Below are 18,428 nucleotides of genomic sequence, written 5' to 3' on the forward strand. Positions count from 1 at the left end.
TCTCTCTGGGAGCCCACCTTAACAGCCATCTCTTTGAGTGGTGGTAAATCTGACCACATGAAACATAATGAGAAACAGTTATTAATCAATGTCATGTCTAATTAAATATGGTAAGGCCAGAAGTTATTTATCAGACTCTGATGTCTATACAGCCAAATAAATAAATAAATAACAGTTAAATATTTCAACTTCTCAAGTAATTTCATAGAATTGGTTATGTCACTCTGAATCACTGAGGTATAACTCATTTCAAAGTTAGATGCCCACTAACACACTAACTTAAATCAGAGATCAGTTAGTTTGGACAATGCCTGTGGTTGAAGTACTGGATTTCAAAGCAAATCCACAGAAACTACAAGGAAAAAGTCTTGAAGCACTTGGGGAGGTGAGGAAGATCCTCACCCCTTCATTTAAAGACAATGAAGGGTTGTGGTTTCACAAGTCAATTCAATAAATACCTACTATGTGCCTCACACATACTGTGTGACCCCATGAGGCTTCTGCCCCCAAAGAGTTCACAACAGTTAAGGAGGTCAGGAAGTGTGATGGATAAGGAGGCAGGAGTTTCCAATCTTTTCCAGAGGAAATCTATTTATAACATCCCCCCACGTCTGCAGATTTCCCATTAAAACGTAGACAAGCCAGAGGTGGGAGACCCAAATGGCTGTTAGCAATCCCAAGATTTATTCTATCAGGTTTGGATACAGCGACAAGGGCAACAGACTGGGAATTAGATCTAGATTCTAGCCCCGGCTCTCGGAGCACCCAGATGTGAAAATGGCTTAATCCCAAGCACTCTCATGGTCCTTGGGTTCTTCAAGGAAAAATTAGGGAGTCAGAGTATTTGCTCTCAAAGGGCCACAATAATGCTAAAGTTAAGTAATACTATGTATGGTCTTGTCTTTAATCTAAAAGCTCAATTAAAATCAGCAGTAAGGTGAGGACTGGCATCTCCACTTTACAGATGATGACACCAAACCTCATAAAAATGCAGTGACTTATCCAAGGTAACACAAATAGTCAAAGGGGTGGAGCTGAAGGACAAATTCAGTCCTGCTGGCTCCAAAGCCCGTGGGCTCTTCCTGCCACAAAACAAACAAGCAAACAAACAAACAAACAAAACAAATTAAAAAACAAAACAAAAAAACCTGAGGCTGTGACTCCTAGAAACTATAAAATGGCCAAATTTGAAAGTCAAAATTTGGAATATGAAGAATTACATTAGGAAAGGAAAGATAACAGCAACACCACCAAAGAAATGACATCTGCTACAAGGAAGAACAGTGAGGAGGAAGAAGGGATGAAGGAAGCTGGCTGGAAGTGGAAAAGGAGAGACCTGAGGCTTTAGCCATCCCATCCTGTCCCGCACATCCTGAGAACTTAGCGTGAACCCACCACCCGCTGTACTCTCCTACTCTCCTGCGTGACTGGTAGGAATTTACATGTGCAATCTCTCTGGAAGACAATCTGGCATTAGAGGGCCAAGATTAAAGGTACAAATATTCCCTTTTATTTAAGTTTATTTATTTATCTATTTATTTATTTATTTTAAGATTTTAGTTATTTATTTGACAGAGAGATCACCAGTAGGCAGAGAGGCAGGCAGAGAGAGAAGGAAGCAGGCTCCCTGCTGAGCAGAGAGCCTGATGCGGGACTCCATCCCAGGACCCTGAGATCATGACCTGAGTCGAAGGCAGAGGCTTAACCCACTGAGCCACCCGGGCGCCGCTAAGTTTATTTATTTATTTAAGCTATCTCTATACCAGATGTGAGGCTCAAACCCATGACCCCAAGATCAAGAGTCACATGTTCTTCCAATCCAGTCAGTCAGGTGCCCCCAAATATTCCTGGTTTCAGCTATTCCAGGGCTGGGAATTGACTCGTACATCTACACTTAGGAAAAGTAAATTATAATGATAGTCACTATGTGTAATAACAAAAGAATGGAAACAATGTAGGTGTCTACCGGTAGCCTGTCAATTAAATACATGTTGATATATTCATCAAGTAAAGCTCTCTGTTACCAGTGAAGAATATTAAGGCAGCTTTTCTAAATATGTTATGGTTTTTAAGTTTTCACTTTTAATTAAGTGAAAAGAGCAAGCTACTCAGCAGTGTGGATAGCATGTTGCCATTTATGAAAAGGCACATGTCCACCCAGATAGGTATTTGATGGTGTAAGTATATATACATACTTGTGAACATACGAACCTACTTATGGCTTTAAGAATGCACAAGAAGATGGTATCAGTAGTTGCTTTAAATAAGGAAAATGAGGGACCAGAGAGAAGAGTAGAAGGACCTATTTTTTCACTCTAGACCCTTCTTCAATTCTATTTGAAATGTTTGTCTTTTGCATGAATTGCTCATTGAAAAAAAAATGAAATAAAAACCATCACAAGAATGAGTAACAAACAAAAATTAGGACTGTGTGACCTCACAGACACACACACAAGCCCGAAATAGTGTCCGCCTACATCCTTGACCGTGTCCACTGGCTCTAACATTTTCCCTGTAAAGCTTCCTCAGCCTCAGGGGTTTCCCTGGGCTGGCATTCTTCTTTTTTTAATAGTATTTTATTTTACCTTAATGTCTAATTGTTCACCAACTACCCAATGGTCACTTCTCCTCATGGCCAACCAGGACTCATTCCAGTCCAAACACTGACGCTTCTTTTCTTATGGCGGCTTCCCAACTAGAGGAATTTGCCTAGAAGGGCTAATTTTCCTTTTATCTATCATTCTCAGTGACAACATCATTCTTTACTTTACTATTTTGGGGGCAAATAAAAAACCACTAGAGCCCATCAGCCTCCTGGTGGAACTATGTCCTCGGTCTCACTATTCTGAATTTCTAGGGCTGCGTGATGTAAAGGGAGACAAGCTGTGGCTACGACATCTAGGGCAGCACAGAGGTGTTGGTCCCAGAACAAGCATTATTGAGGGAACAGCGCCCCCTGGTGTTGCCTAGAAAAAGTGACAAGGTTTTTTGAGCAGAAGATGTAGACTAGCACCAGGATGGAAAATTTCACAAAAAACACAATTAAAATTAACAGCTGGATGACTTTGGAGAGACTTCAGCCTCAGCTTCCTACTCTGGAAACGGAACAATACTACTTATTTTTCAGGACAGTCTTGAGGATTCAATGACAAGAAATATTCAGAAAGGTATCTAATGCTGGTGTATTATCTATCCTGTTGCTGTTAATAAACTATTAATGAACTATGAATTGCTAATAAACTATGAATTGAATCATGCTAAACCCCTGCTTGAAGTTTTTCAGTGAATCTCCGTTGCCTTTAGGATAAAATCCAAACTCATTAGAATCCCTCAAAATCTGGCCACTGCCTACCTCATTTCTCACAACTCCCTGCAGTCAGGAAATTCCCCCACTTGTCCCACACTTACACATCTCCCTACCTCTCAAAATGCACTCTAGCCTAGAATGACCTCTGGATCTTCTCCCAGTTCATTCCTACTCATCTTCAAAACTCAGCTCAGAAACTCTCTCTTCAATGGCGCTCCTGGGTGGCCTTGCTGGCTAAGCATCTGACTCTTGATTTCAGCTCAGGTCATGATCTCAGTGTTGTGAGAATTGAGCCCCATGTCGGGCTCCCTGTAGGGCATGGAGTCTGCTGAAGATTTGTTCTCTCCCTCTCCCTCTACCCCTCCCACCTCCTCTCTCCCTATCACTAAAAAACAAAACAAAAACCCTCTCTTTTCAAGAAGGTTTTTCAGACCTTTAATCATCCTGAGTTTATCTCAATCAAAGAATTTACCATATTTTGACCTATTCCCTGTCTGTCTTCTCACTAGATGATGAACTCTAGGTATAGGCTATATTGTTTTAGATCTGGACACCCAACAATTAGCCCATAGTAGATGCTTCATAAATATTAAATAAAGTAATGAATAAAGACACCCAATAAAGCAGGTAAACCAAACCTTTGCCTGGTCCCTTTGCAAAGACAGGATGTACCAGTCAAGAATCTGTTTTGCCTTCTGTCTGGTCAAGGAAAGTTTTCTGGTTAAAGAAGAATGTCAAACTCAAAAAAATAAGAGCACCCAAGAGTCACCACAAAGCAGCTGGCATTCCCCTCCCCAACTCCACATTTGAATTACACTCACCAGGGAAGGGTTAGCTGGGATGCAGTGGAAATTCCAATAAAAGGGAAGACCTGAGAGCTCACTGCGCACCCGCAGTATCAGTGCCTCGCCCACACGGTCACAGACAAAGCTAACTTTGCCGGGGCAAGCAGTGTCCTTCAACAACGGGCAGAGCAGCTCATCCAGATGACAGAGTAAAGCTGCAGGCGGGGCAGTCAGCCGCTTGTTCAGCTCCTAAAAAGACAACACGAGTTGGACAGAGTAAGGGTGCAAAAAGGAAACCGACTTTCCCCTAAGTCCCAGCAAAGGAAATTCTGGCTAAAGTGAAGACAGTGGGCTTGAGAGGAAGGGAAGACAAAAACAGGGGAACAGGAAAGAAGAAAACAAAAACAGAGAGCGACTGGCCTACTTCACCATCCTACCCTGTACTGTAACCAGTGCAAAAATGAACACACAGACAATATGGAAAGATCCTGGGGCGGGGGGCACCTGAGTGGCTCAGATGGTTAAGCATCTGCCTTGGGTTCAGCTCATGATCCCAGGAACCTGGGACAGATTTCTCTTATCAGGCTCAGACCTCGGATGGATTCCTTCCTTGGGCTCCCTGCTCAGCGGGGATCTGCTTCTCCCTCTCCCCCTCCCCTCACTAGTTTTCTCTCTCTCTCCCTAATAAATAAATAAAATCTTGAAAGAAAGAGAGAGAGAGTGAGAGAGAGAGAGAGAGATCTCAGGGCTTTAGGTAGAAGGGCAGGACATTGGAATTGTCTCAATATGATTCCTCATCCCTTGGCAACCTACAGGTCAGCAAGCTGGCTGATGTGAACATACCCTTGACCTTCACTAAGATAGAAATGATATCCACTACCTTCCCGCAGCAGAACTCCTCTTCACGCTTACCTTGGCTCGTTGGCTGACCACACAAGCGTCCGCCTGTTCATGCCACACCTGCTGGAGATCTGAAACCAGCAAGGCATACCCCTGTCTGGTGATATACGCCTTGGCCAGGAGGGAGTTCTCAGCAAGTTGTAGCCAGGCCCACGGCTGCGTCAGCAGGCCTTCCTCCAGCTCCTCCATCTGCAGAAGAGTCTGGATTTAGGGAAGTAACCCAGGACACTATAGGCCTGGGGACGGTGGCCCCACACAAACAGTGCTACAGCAAATCAGCCTTGTGAAGGACTCCTCCCTAATATAAGACAGAAGGTATACATTTACATCTTACCCCCCCACACACACATATCCTACCCCACATATAACCAGCTCTTACCCCCCCACACCCTATATCTTACCCCACATATAACCAGCCCACATATAACCTTACTATCTCCTGGCCACTAAAATCTAATTAGAATTTTATTTTATTTTTCAAATTAAGTTCCTAAAGGGCATGAAAATACCTTTCTTCTGTAGTGTTTAAGCGTTGGCATGTTGGTCTCGGTATTTCTGCTTTCTAACAGGTGGGAACCTAAGCCATTCTTGTCTCTTTATCACATTCCTAATAAATACACCATGCTACCCTTTCCCAGAACTTCTAGAAGAGAAGAACAGTTCTTGTCTTACAAAACATGTAAGTCAGAAGTGTCATGAGCAGGAAATTCAAATTATTTTATCATTATCTAGAAATGAAACTCTAGATCTCAGATTTTCAAATATATATATAATATACATATATTATGTAATACTATATAACAATGTATAATAATATATAATATTATATATAGTTATTACATAATTATATAATAATATATAATATAGATATCTAAATATTTATATATACACAGATACATACATTCCCAAAGACAGGGATTCTTAATCTAGAGTCTATGCATGTGAACACTCTTGAATTATAGGCAAAATCTGTGCATATACACAGATAACCATTTGGGAGGAAGAGGTCCCCAAATTTGCCAAATTCTCAAAGGGATCAATGACACACAAATAAAGGCTAACAAACTCTGTGTCCAGAAGCAAACAAAAAAAACCCAAATCCCATTTCAAGAACCTGGATGACTAAAAACATAAAAACAAGGCACACCATTTCCCAGAGATGGAAACAATTAACTTCTGCTTCACTCTTCCCCCATACACCCCTAACCCAAGGTACTGCCCTTAATGACATCACACCCTAGAACTTCTGGAAATCAATTCTTCTGGTTCAACAACTAAATTTGTAGTCTTAATCTAGTAGATGTTCAGTAACTATGGCTACTGTACAGGAAATTCAACCATTTTTCCTGTTGGCGGGGAGTGATACAACTTCTTCACTACTTCAGTCTATAAATACAAAGTGAAGTGAGGGGAGTGCCTTAGAATATAAAGAAAATAGTGAAATTTCTAGGATTTCATTCGCATGATTAACACGGTTCTGTTCCTTCAGTCATTTCCATCATGGTCTAAGCCCTGGTTCCTCCAACCATAACTTAGTTTTTGATGCATGGTCTTGTAACAACACTTAATTTGTGCAGTCAATAGCTGGGTGAAAAGTATATATTGTGATTTTATTCGCAGCAGCCTCACAACCTTGCGTTTGGAGGATGGGACATCAGTCCCTTCCCACACGCTGGTACCACAGGGAGGGGGATCTTGGAATAAGTAAGCTCCCCGTCACTACAGAGTTCCACGTTGCAAAAGGTGACAAATACAAGTAAACAAGTGAAGCCGCCAAGCCCTTCTGTCCTCTGTAGGCGCTCTGCAGTATGTCTTGTAAGAGTGCCCCAAATTGGGTCGATTATCCTGGCCCATCGCTTCGGAAAGCCTGGGAGCTCAAAACCCTCAAACAGCATGATTGTTTTTTGTCCTGTTTGGGGCAGGAATTTAAAATGTGCTCAGGATCAGGCCCCATAGGAAGGTCTAAAACATTCAGCACCAGACCTGGTGTCGGCTGTTCCCACAAAGCGCGTCCTGTTTAGTCCAAGACCTCTGTGTCTCATTTTTTCCCCCTTCAAGGCCGCCTTTAACTGTCACGTTAACTAGATTCGGCCGTTCGTTATTCTTGAATGAAGCGGGAGAGCGTCGAGGGCCCGCAGGAGGTCGCCAGAGAACCCGGGTCTGCACAGAGTTCCGCCCCTCGGCAGAACTCCTCTCTCAGCGCAGTTCCCCCGTCATCCTGCAGAGGGCAGCAAGGCCCCAGGGACCGTCTAGACGGGGCCACGCCCCGGCCCTCTGGTGGGGACCAACCCTCGCTCGCTTTACCGCAGCCCCACCCCAGGAGCCCCGTCTGGCGGCGTAGTTTCCATCCGGCCTCGCTGCGAGGGCCTTCGCCGTCGGCCTTCGACAGCACCGGCCGCACCGAGACGCGGCTCCGGGCTCCTCAAGGGTAACAAAGCGGACCACCAGTCCCTTTGCAGCACCGAGGACCCCACCACCAAGCAGCTTCACAAACCCCGCCTCGCCGCCGGAAGGCGGGCTGCGCACGCGCGGCGCACGCGCCCCGCCCACCCCCGGAGGTCTGCCGGAGTTCCCAGGCCGAGCGCCGGTCCCAGCTGGCTCGCCCGCGCAGGGTCCCCGGGGTCCCTCACCGCCCGGCGCCGGGCCGAGTCCCGGCCCCGGTTCGAAAGCCGCTCCACCTACCGTGAGGGGCCGCGAGAGCTCCAGCCCTCCCCGCGGCGGGCTGGCCCGCGCAAACCGAAAGGCCTAGGGTAGAGGCCTTTCGGGACAGAGGGGCGGGGCCCGGGCCCAACGTGGGCGGGGCATCTGGGCCCTCGGAGCGGTCGGACCGACCTCTTAGAGCTGGGGGTCTGCCGCGCCCTAGGGGAGCCGGAACAGGACTGGGTGGCCCGCTGCTGTAGGATTTGAGGTAGTGGTGGGTGCCCCTCGAAGTCGCGCTGGCGTTGTAAAAAGAATGCCAGAGGAGGTTCGGGAGAGGGCTGTCTGGATTTGGACTTGTCAGTAAACTAAGATCACTTCCCTCCCTTACCTGTCCAACCGCTTGTTTTGTTTTAAATCTAATGAGGGGCGCCTGCCTAGTTCCGTCGGTTAGGCGGCCGCCTTCAGCTCAGGTCACGATCTGAGGTTCCTGGGATCCAACCCCGCGGATCCTTGCTCAGCAGGGAGTCTGCTGCTCCCTCTCCCTCTGCCCCTCCCCCCACCATAAATAGATCGATCGAGAGATAGGTATTTTAAAAATAAATAAAATAGGGAGGTTGAACTTCACTAGATAATCTCTCTGGTCCTCACCAGCGCTGAACCGTTTCAGAGAGGATCCTTCTTAAATGCATAAATCCCATCGTTTGACCGCATCCTTTCTCCTGTCTTCATTTCTCCTTCCTTTTAGCCCCATATTTATGCTCCATCACCACAGAAAAACTTGAAAAAAAATCCCTTAACTCATTTTCTGCTTTGCACAATTAATGGTTTTGCTCCAACTGGATACCTAAGCTTGAAATACTCTCCCTGCCCACTTTACAGGAGCAAAACTCCTCCTGCCGTCAAGGCCTCGATTGGTGCTGGGGTTTTTTTTGGGGGTTTCTTTTTGGTTTTTTGTTTTGTTTTTCCAGAAAGCCTGTGTTTGCCTCTATCCACGCGCCTCGGTGGCTCAGTGGGCTAAAGCCTCTGCCTCAGGTCATGATCCCAGGGTCCTGGGATTTAGCCCCACATCTGGCTCCCTGCTCAGCGGTGAGCCTGCTTCCCCCTCTCACTCTCTGCCTGCCTTTCTGCCTACTTGTGATCTCTGTCTGTCAAATAAATAAATAAAGTCTTTAAAAAAATTTTTTTTTCTTCCTTTTGGCTTCCATAACATTGTTTTAATTTTTATTACAGGCCGCCTTTACCTTAGATTTTAGTTAGTAATTACATAGGTCTTTATAATGATAGGTTCCTTAAGAGGGCAGGGACCCTATGTTATCCGCATCTGTAGTTCCAGAACCTTGCACATGGAAGGCCTTCAATAAATATTTGTTAAGCGAATGCTGGGGTTTGACCATAGATAGTTCAGATGCAGAATCTCATTCATTCGATCACAGCCCACTAAACTGTGGCCCTTGCCTGGAACGTGGAACAGTTAGGCCTAATTAATGTTTGTTGTTGTTATTAGGCCTAATTAAGAAAAGGAAGGGCAACACACCTATTGGGAAATGAGACCTTTAGGTGGGCCCATTTCTCATACACACACATGCGCAAACACACACCTTCTTCTCAGGAGAAATTAGAACTTGGGAGCTTACTCTCCAGCAAGCTGGGAGATACGGTAAACTAACCAGGGAAGGAGTAGGACTCCCGGTAATCACTGGGACCCAAGCTCTCTGCTAGACTCAGGACACTGCTCCACAAAGCCAGGCAACAAATCAGCTGTCTCTCCTGGCTCCGAGGGCTCTCCTTCCTCATTCACATGGTCTTCAGGCAGCGGGCAGAGGCAATGGAGGGGCTGGAGCATACAGATACGCAAGTTTTGGGTAGGGAAAGGAATCTCATACTCTTTGGCAGCCTTCTCTCTGGACTTCTGAGGCAGCTGAGCCTCTTGGGCAGTGAAAGGAGATTGCAGCCCTTGACCTAGGCCTCGCTCAAGCCTTGTGCCTGCAAAAGAAAGGTTTGTCAGGCTATTGCCCTAGCAGGAAGAGAGAACATCCTGGCTCCTCCCCACTGTGCTGGGGCCTGGCCTCAACTTACCAGGAATGGTGTTCTCTAAAAGGAAGCCCAAAAATCCTGCCAGGAAGATGGGCTCTGTGAGCACCGAGCGCAGTAACACATCCAAGGGACTCCAGCCTATAGAGGGTTGGGGCCAGGCAGGAAGGGAACTCTGATCCTGTGCAGGGTCAATGACTCTTATATTCCTAGACCTAAGTCTACATCTTGGGCTAAGGACAGGTCTTTCTGAACTGTTATCCTATCTTCCTTCACCTTTGTCCCACTATTCTCTATTTCCCCCACCTAGGCCCTTCTCACAAGTTCCCAGTCCATCATCCTGTATTCTGAGTATCCACATGCCCTCCAGATAGATCCAGGCTCTCAAAAGTTTGGTATTAGAAGCCCCAGCCATTGGGGTGCTGGGGTGGTTCAGTTGTTTAAGCGGCCGCCTCTTAGTTTCAGCTCAAGTCATGATCTCAGGGTCCTGGGATCAAGCCCTCATCAGGCTCCCTGCTCAGTGGGGAGTCTGCTTGAAGAATCTCTCTCTTTTTCTCTCTCCCCCTCTGCCCCTCCCCCCACTGGCAGTCTCTCTCTCTAAAAGAAAAATAAATCTTTAAAATAAATAAATGGATAAATAAAAGACCTAACCTTCCACTTTTTTTTTTTTTAAGATTGTATTTATTTAAGAGAAAGATCGCACACAAGCAGCCAGAGGGGCAGAGGGAGAGGAAGAAACAGACTTGCTGCTGAGCAGGGAGCCCAATGTGGGGCTCAATCCCAGGGTACTGGGACTGTGACTTGAGCCAAAGGCAGACACTCAACCAACTGAGCCACCCAGCAGCCCCTTACTTCCCAATTCTTACCTTCTATGCTCTAGCCTGGTTTTCTGAACCTCAGTACTACTGACATTTTGGACCAGATAATTCTTTGTTTGAGGGGGCCTGTCCTGTGCCTTGTGGGATATTTAGCAGAACCCCTCTAGCCACTAAATACCAATAACAATCCCCTCTTCTGTTTGTAAGAACCAAAAATGTCTCTGGATATTGCTGAGTATTCCCTGTGGGGCAAAATCCTCCTCAATTGAGTGTCACTGCTATTGGCTAGGCTGCACTAACCAACTGAGGTATTTGCTGCTCCCCGGAAATACCCTAGGACTTCCTACTTCTAAGTCGTTGTTTATGATGGTTCCCCACCGGAAATGAGCTTCCTCTCACTAAATATGTTCAAGTCAAACCAGCTCAATGTTCCTTTCTCCATAAAATGTAAGTTGGATCAAAAATAAATAAATAAATAAATAAAAATTTAAAAAATAAAAAATTTAAGTTGGATCATCTCAAAATGAAACTCTCTCTCTTGCTGCCGAGCAACCCAGCTCCTTATCTGAACCTTTCCTGCTATGTCTGTACACGTCTTCTTTCTTTCACTGGCCTGCAACAACTGGAGGCACCTTGTATCCTAAGAGGGTAGTCTGATGCTCAATAAATATTTGTTAAACGAATGGATGAACTATTTACACCAAAGCCCAGAAAAGGGTGTGGGACCTGGAGTCTGGAGAGCTCCAAGTCTCCAGGTCTTGTTTTCCCAATCCCGTCCAACTCCCCCTCCCATCCCTCTCCTTTCTCCCACCTGTACTCAGTAGGACCGGGGCCTCTCGAAGCCATCTTGGCAGCAGCAGGGCCATGAAGATGGAAAAGCCAACAATGAAGACATTCCGCCCAGAGTCAATGTCAGCCAGGTGGAAGCTGGAGAATCCAGCAGACAGAACCACGGCCTGGGTCACCCCAAGCACCCCACCTGTCTCGTAGGGAAGTAGTTAAGGAGGTTAGGAAGGGCTGGAATAGCAGAGAAGATTGCAGGGTGGGGCAGGTGGTGATGGAGATGGACGACCAAAAGGCTCATTTTCCAATGATGCTAGAAGCCCGGTCAAGAGGTCAAGATGTTGGGCGGGGGGGAATGAGGGCAGCTGACACACACAGCTATCAACATGTCAGGGGATGCTGTTCGGAAAGAGAGGTGGCTAGCCACACCCAGCCATTTGGGCTGTCCTGGGGGCAGGGTGAGCGCTGGTTCAATACCAGGCCTGCTGATACATCCACTCACCAAGCACAGGCAGCGGGATGGCGGTGAGGAGCTGGGCCAGCCTCGGGGAGAGCCCAAGCCCCATGCAGAACAGTCCCACCAAGTACACCACTCTCCGAGAGCCAGCCTAGGTGAAGAAGAGATGCCAGAAAACACCACCTCTTCCTCGACTCTCCAAGGATTTTACCCAGCTGGCGCATTCTCATCATTTGGATCCCAACTCAAACATGACCCTCCCAAGAAGCACTCTACCCGAAGGCTTCTCCTTTTCTCAACCACTATCCCACTACTACTCTGCTTTGCTTTCTTTTTCTTTTTAAAATATTTTATTTTTAACTTTTAAATGCTTTGTTTTCTTGATAGGACGTATCACTCTGGAATTATCTTATTTTTTCCTTTTTTTAAAAGATTTTATACATTTATTTGTCATAAAAAGAGAGAGAGAGAGAGAGTACAAGCAGGGGGGGCAGCGGGCAGAGAGAGAAGCAGACTCTTCGCTGAACAGGGAGCCTGATGCTGGACTCAGTCCCAGGACCCTGGGACCAAGACCTGAGCTGAAGACAGACGCTTAACCAAGATAGGGAGCCACAGGCATCCCTATCTTACTTTGTTCCTTAAATTGTCTGCCTCTCCCCCTCTGAAGTGCCCAAGAGATCAGGGACTTTATATGACTTGATCTCACCAGACTCCCAGCCTGGGTACAGTGCCTGAGGCACAGAAGGAATTTGGTGATGACTTAGTGTCTTCCTCCCACTCCTAGCCCCTTACCACTTCTAGGCACCTCCCTAAATGAGATAACTGATATGGAGTTCCTGACAGAATGCTGGACACAGATGGCAACCAGTCAGCGTGAGTTTCCTCCCCTTGCCCACACCTCCAGCGACCCCGTCCCCACCCCCACTCCCACCCCCACCCCCACCCACATACCTGGATAAGACTCACTGTGCCCACGTTGGGGAAGCTGGAGGCAGTGCCCATAGGGCTCCCCAACAGCCCAGCCAGCACGCTGCCCAGACCCTCCAGGCTCAGCCCGCGACTGCAGGCATGTGGAGGTGGGGATGGCAACTGTAGCAGTCGGCCACACAGGGCATAGCAGCCCAGGGAGCTGGCAGAGGCTGCCAAAGCCATGGAGATGCCCGCAGCCAGAGCCCTGGGTGTCAGCAAGGGCCAGTCCCACTCAGCTGGGGAGGGAGAGAGAGCCACCTTGGGGCCAGACTCAAGTCTGAAGCATCCCCCTGCCTCCAAAGCTCTGTGCTACAAGAATCCTCGAGAGCCCATTGTTTTTTAAGATAATGTCTTGGGACAAAACCAACAAACTCAGGATAAAGACTCATCCCTTTGCCACGGTCTACAAACCATCGCTCACGGCACTCTGCTTCTCTTCCTTCACTCCAGATACGCTGGCCTTGTTTCAGACCCTTGTACTTGCTGTGTGGCTGGCTACCACAGGGTCTTTGCATGGGCTCTTCTCCCTACCTAGAATGCTCTTCTCCCTTGCCTTCACCCTGTTGGCTGCTACTCATCTCTCACATCTCAGCTCAAAGATCACTTCCTCAAGAATATTTTTCCTGATCTGTCCAATAAAGTCAGATTCTCCATTATAAGCTGTCATTACACAACATACCTCCCCACTGTGACACGTACCACATGCAATTTCACACTTGCTTGGATGACTAAGTAGTATCTGCATCCCCCAGCAGACAGAGCTTCATAAGTATAGGTACTGTGTCTGTTATATTCATCACCATGTGCCCTATCATCTGTCCAGCACAAAATCAGCAATCAACAGACATGTATCAAGTTGACAAATGAATGGCATTTGTGTACAATGACTCAAAAGCAATATTTATACATAGGTCGCTGACCCAAATGCCTGTGGAGGGTGGTGGTAACAAATGAATAAATTGGGCAGTTGGGTATCAATAGGGAGTGGTGGGCTTATAGATGTCTCTTAACACGCAACAAAACACCTGCGACGAGGGGCCAGCACTGCTCCTCGGACTGGCAACTCCTCTCCCCTGCGTGTTTTGAGAAAACACAGGATTTAACTCAAATGAAATTCACTCAATCGCGAGTTCGAAGAAATAGACCCTTTATTGGAGTCAGAGAGTGAAGGACGAAGAGGAAACCTACCTGGGTGAGGCAGCCAGACCCATGGCACCTCAAGGGAAGCAGACAGCTCCGGGGGGATGACGCGCAGACCCAGAAGGGCGGAGATGATCCACACACAGGCCGCTGGCATCAGCACCTGAGCGGCAAGACTGAGACAGGAAAATGCCCCTCCACCCAGAACCTTCCAAGCTGGCCTTGAGGGGCAGGCAGAAGCCAAAGGTAGCAGGCTTAGTAAACGTTCTATGCCAGTCCCTCTCTCATCAACTGGCCCTCTCCAGACCACCACATACCGAGAGGAGCCGGAAGACGGGAATGGGAGCTTGAGGGGAAGAGTTTGAAGCTGGCCTCCAGGGGCAGGGGGGTAACTGGCAGGAGGCCAGGTGCTGAGAACAGACAACCACGAGCAGGATAAGCCTAGGAGAGAGAAGGAGCTTCAGGAGCAAGAGGAAGCAAGTATCCTGTTGGGGGGGAGGGCGGTATTGGAGGTAGGAGTGGAAGAATTCCCTTAAAGGGGCCCCAGAGAAGAGAGGAAGGAGGATACCTTGGTAGGGGGAGTAGGGGTCAGTGGGAGACCAAATGAATCCAGAAAAAGCTCAGGATTCTAAATCCATGAAGGATCAGCCCTGCTCAGACAGCTGCTGAGTTGGGGAGGAGGGCCAGCTTCTCTGCCCACCCGCAGGCCCGCACAACCCACTGGTCACCACCCCATGCCGGTCAGGAATTACGTACAGTAAGGCCAGGCCCCAGTGAGTAGAGCAGAAGAGGGCCACCTCCCTGTGGGCAGAGAAGCCTGCCACCATCAGGCTGGGAGCCAGCACCAGAGGTCCACAGTGGGGGAACAAGTGGCCAGGACCCCCCAACAGCCCCAGGGTGCCTTGGAGCAGCCCGGATACCACCACAGCCCCAGACACCTGGAGGAGCCAAGAAAAGCACAAAGAGGAAGCATTCTGCTCAGTGGAGTTGACCTCAGCCTGGACTACTACTACTTCTTTTTTTTTTTTTTAATTTAAATGCAATTAGCCAACATATAGTATATCATTAGTTTTCAATGTCCTGTTTATTGATTCATTAATTGCATATAACCCCCATGGCCCATCCCATCATGGTCCCTCCTCTTTAATGCCCATCCCCTAGTTACCCCATCCCCGCAATTCCCCACACACCACCCCTCCTGAAACCCTCAGTTTGTTTCCCAGAGTCAAGAGTCTCTCATGGTTTGTTTCTTCCCATTCAGTTTTCCCTCTATTCCACTATGGTCCTCCATACTATTTCTTATATTCCACATATGAATTAAACCATATTATCTTTCTTGGCTTGACTTATTTCACTTAGCAGAATCCCCTCGAGTTCCATCCACATCGATGTAAATGGTAGATATTGGTCCTTTCTGATGTCAACCTGGACTTCTTATTGAATTCCAAATTCCAGATGTGGGTCCCTGCCTCAGCTCCTTCCCCCAGACCATCTCAGGCCCCACCAAATGGAAACTAGAACCTCCTCCATCCTGGCAACGCGCAGGCAGCCCTCCTCTTCCCCACCCCGAGGCACTCACCTCTCTGAGAGAAGTGTTCCAGAGCCCCAGGCCATGGCAGCCAGACCCCCGACATAGGCGCAGCACAAGGGAGGCTGGGAAAAAAGGGTGCATGGAGAGGAGAGAATAAGTGGGACAGAACCCCAGTATTCCACCATCCTAGCTGGGGCTCGGCACAGCTCCAAGACTCCAGAGCCTAGCCGTTCCCATCACTGCCCACTCTCCATCCTGCACCCACCTACACCTGGAGGCTCCAACTGGCAGCCCACCCCACCCTCACCCCTTGCCCTTGCTCTGTGCTCACAGTTTCCAGGTGTCTGGATGGCCAGAGGTAGCTTCTGGCTGGTCAGCACCAGAGCAGGGACAAGGAACTCTAAGGATGGAGCCTGGACAAGAGGGAGCCTGTAGGAACAGTAGCCCTGGCAGGTCTAGAAAAGCATGGCAGCCCAAAGAGCTTCTCAGGCCTCTCCTACACTCACACGAGTACACACACCTACACACACACACACACACACACACACACACACACACATACCCGCCCCCTTCTCTCCAGGGAGTTCCCCTCACCTGCTGCCTATCCAGACTTGCAGGGTGGTGGACACACCACAGGAAAAGAGGCTGGAGGCCAAGAGCTGGGCAGGGGAGTACGAGAGCTCTCCTGAGGGGAGACTTGGAAGCAGGAGCAGGTGGGAGGCCCAGAGCAGAGAAGCCAGGACCAGGATATGCTGCAGGGGGAGGAATGGGAAGGGTGGTCTTCAGAAAAGGGTTAGAAATACCTATTTCCGGAGGGTTTCTCATGCCACTCCTACTCCCCACCAAATGTCTCTTCAGTCAGAACCAGCTCTTGCACTTCTGCGCCTACCTGCAGAGCCAGAAGACAGCTGAGGCCCCAGGGAGGAGGCCCACACTGAGAGGCCCAAGGGTAAGAGGAGGGATTTTGTCCATCAGGCGGTGGTGGTGGCAGCGGCGGCGGCAGCAGCAGGGGAACGGGGGCATTCTGGGGGCCCATGGACTGGAGTTGGGTGGGATGGGGGGATGATCGGCTCATGCTGCCCTGCTTGCTGCTTGTCTTGGCTGCCCTGGGTCAGAGTTAAGTAGAGAGTGTAAGAGGTCAGAGTTTGGAAGAAGTTAGCTTCCTGGAGTGGGGAGGGGGTGAAAGGGTCAGTGAAGCGGAGCAAAGGGATGAGGGATTTGGGGCAGGACAGGTCCTTTCACCTTTGCCCAGCTCTTGTACAAATTCCATCACCCATTAACTGGGGAGCCACGTCTGGACCCCTCCCCCCAAGAATCTCCATCTCAATCCAAGCTCTGCAAAGTAGGATAAGGCGGGGGGAGGGGGTGAAGAAGACTTATAAAATATTCTGGGGAGGTTTTTCACTGGAGGTTTTTTTCACTGGAAACCCTGAAATTTCCAGTGATTTGGAAAGATCACTGCTACCCCAGTTTTCAACCTTTTCGGGGCCCAGCCCCCAGGGCTGCCTGGGAAGGAAATGCGTGAGTAATATCCTTCCACGGTGCATGGCGACAGTGACCACAACTCCAGACCATTTCCACCCCCAACAGGAAGGAGAAATGAAGGTGATTGATGGTAGGTATTTCCTATGTGAAAGCAGGGGGCCCAGCTGAACAAGAAGGCGATGGTATCCACTGCCCACTCGCTATGTACCATCGACCTGGATGCAGCAGCTATGACGCCAACAGATACTGCTGCTTTCCTGGCCTTGTGGTGTACCACAAGCTGCGCCATGGCGGGTGACCTAATGTTCCAAAATCATGATCCGGTTCTTGGCAAAGTGCTGCACAAAACAAAGTCCGGCTTTAATTTACATGTAGGTACATTCCTGGCAAATGGAGTCTTTCTCAAAATGTGCAAAAACAATTTGGTGTTTACGTGTTAAAAAGGTCTAGGTTCAGATAAACAGGCTTTTCATATACGTGAGGTCCTGGGGCAGGGGGTGGTTCGAAAGTTGTCTTGGGAATTCTTTGTAAGGGAGGGGCCTGAAGCTTTCCAGGCTGCTCAGCTGAATGCAGGTTGCATCCCTTCAGATGTTTACCTCCATCAAAAAAATGCCCCATGTTTCGAGGTAGTTCCCCTAACGGGCAGTACTACCTGTCCTGGACACCCTGTCCAAGGGCCAGAAAGGTTTTCCTTCTTCCAAGGATAACCCAGCCTTGGACTTCTTTTTTTTTTTTTTTTTTAAGATTTTATTTATTTATTTGACAGAGAGAAATCACAAGTAGACAGAGAGGCAGGCAGAGAGAGAGAGAGGGAAGCAGGCTCCCTGCTGAGCAGAGAGCCCGATGCGGGACTCGATCCCAGGACCCTGAGATCATGACCTGAGCCGAAGGCAGCGGCTCAACCCACTGAGCCACCCAGGTGCCCCCTTGGACTTCTCTTAAGAACACCAACTACCACCACGCATCCAAACAGACCGGAAGTCAGGATAGAGAGAGATGTCCTTGGAACTTCCCAAGGATGCTTCCCTAGACCCGTCAGGATCCACCAGGATAGGGCACCCCCAGAACTTGTGACAGACAGGGCCCACCTCAGGCATGGCAGAGTCACCGTCTGTGCCCCACAGCACCCAAGTCAAGCAGCACTAGGGGCCCCAGGGTGCTGGGTTGAGGGTTAATTTTGAGACGGGAGTCTAATCATCAAATAACAAGGAAGTTTGTTGGCTTTTTTTTTTTAAGATTTTTATTTATTTATTTGACAGAGATCACAAGTAGGCAGAGAGGCAGGCAGAGAGAGGAGGAAGCAGGCTCCCCGCAGAGCAGAGAGCCCAATGTGGGGCTCGATCCCAGGACTCTGGGATCATGACCTGAGCCGAAGGCAGAGGCTTTAACCCACTGAGCCACCCAGGCACCCCTCCCTTTTTTAAGATTTATTTGGGAGAGAGAGAGAGAGCATGCAGGCACACACATTTGAGTCAGGGGAGGGCAGAGGGAGAGGGAGAGAGAATCTCAAGCAGATTTCCCACTGAGCATGGAGCCCGATGTGGGACTCAATCTCATAAACCTGAGGTCATGACCCTAGCCA

General features: G+C 48.5%; 2 protein-coding genes across 5 annotated transcripts in view; both read right to left on the reverse strand.

Annotated features, from left to right (window-relative positions):
* The window catches only part of NHEJ1 (non-homologous end joining factor 1), a 77,536-nt gene extending 69,787 nt beyond the window's left edge, over positions 1–7,749 (reverse strand). Inside the window, exons 1-3 of one of the 3 annotated variants that reach the window (XM_044241618.1) lie at positions 7,675–7,749; positions 5,005–5,181; positions 4,129–4,341 (exon numbers count right to left, since the gene is read on the reverse strand). In XM_044241618.1, coding sequence (XP_044097553.1) covers positions 4,129–4,341; positions 5,005–5,181 — 390 coding nt within the window. In that variant the 5' untranslated portion in view covers positions 7,675–7,749. Of the gene's footprint in view, positions 1–4,128; positions 4,342–5,004; positions 5,182–5,501; positions 5,520–6,975; positions 7,018–7,674 lie in introns of those variants that run through there. The other 2 variants (XM_044241619.1, XM_044241617.1) reach the window with 2 other exon arrangements.
* A 1,061-nt stretch (positions 7,750–8,810) lies between these two features.
* Positions 8,811–16,521, reverse strand: SLC23A3 (solute carrier family 23 member 3). 2 transcript variants are annotated; one of them, XM_044241622.1, is made up of 12 exons: positions 16,251–16,521; positions 15,956–16,113; positions 15,693–15,790; positions 15,410–15,483; positions 14,587–14,768; positions 14,148–14,271; positions 13,879–13,993; positions 12,673–12,926; positions 11,767–11,872; positions 11,293–11,460; positions 9,709–9,804; positions 8,811–9,615 (listed from the first exon to the last, which is right to left on the reverse strand). In XM_044241622.1, the coding sequence occupies exons 1-12, from the start codon at positions 16,434–16,436 to the stop codon at positions 9,326–9,328; spliced, it is 1,851 nt and encodes a 616-aa protein (XP_044097557.1). In that variant the 5' UTR covers positions 16,437–16,521; the 3' UTR covers positions 8,811–9,325. The 2 variants fall into 2 exon arrangements, with proteins under 2 accessions (XP_044097557.1, XP_044097558.1); XM_044241623.1 differs by lacking the exon at positions 9,709–9,804.
* Positions 16,522–18,428: the final 1,907 nt, after the last annotated feature.

Source organism: Neovison vison, chromosome 3, assembly GCF_020171115.1.
Source record: "Neovison vison isolate M4711 chromosome 3, ASM_NN_V1, whole genome shotgun sequence".
NCBI classification, from domain to species: domain Eukaryota; kingdom Metazoa; phylum Chordata; class Mammalia; order Carnivora; family Mustelidae; genus Neogale; species Neogale vison.

Excerpts from the sequence above, each read along its gene's own strand:
- SLC23A3 (XM_044241622.1), bottom strand. The coding sequence starts at position 16,436 with ATGAGCCGATCATCCCCCCATCCCACCCAACTCCAGTCCATGGGCCCC. Across the intron at positions 16,114-16,250 it reads GCTGTCTTCTGGCTCTGCAG|CATATCCTGGTCCTGGCTTC; the intron begins GTAGGCGCAGAA and ends CTCCCCCTGCAG. Across the intron at positions 14,769-15,409 it reads GGAACACTTCTCTCAGAGAG|GTGTCTGGGGCTGTGGTGGT; the intron begins GTGAGTGCCTCG and ends TGGCTCCTCCAG.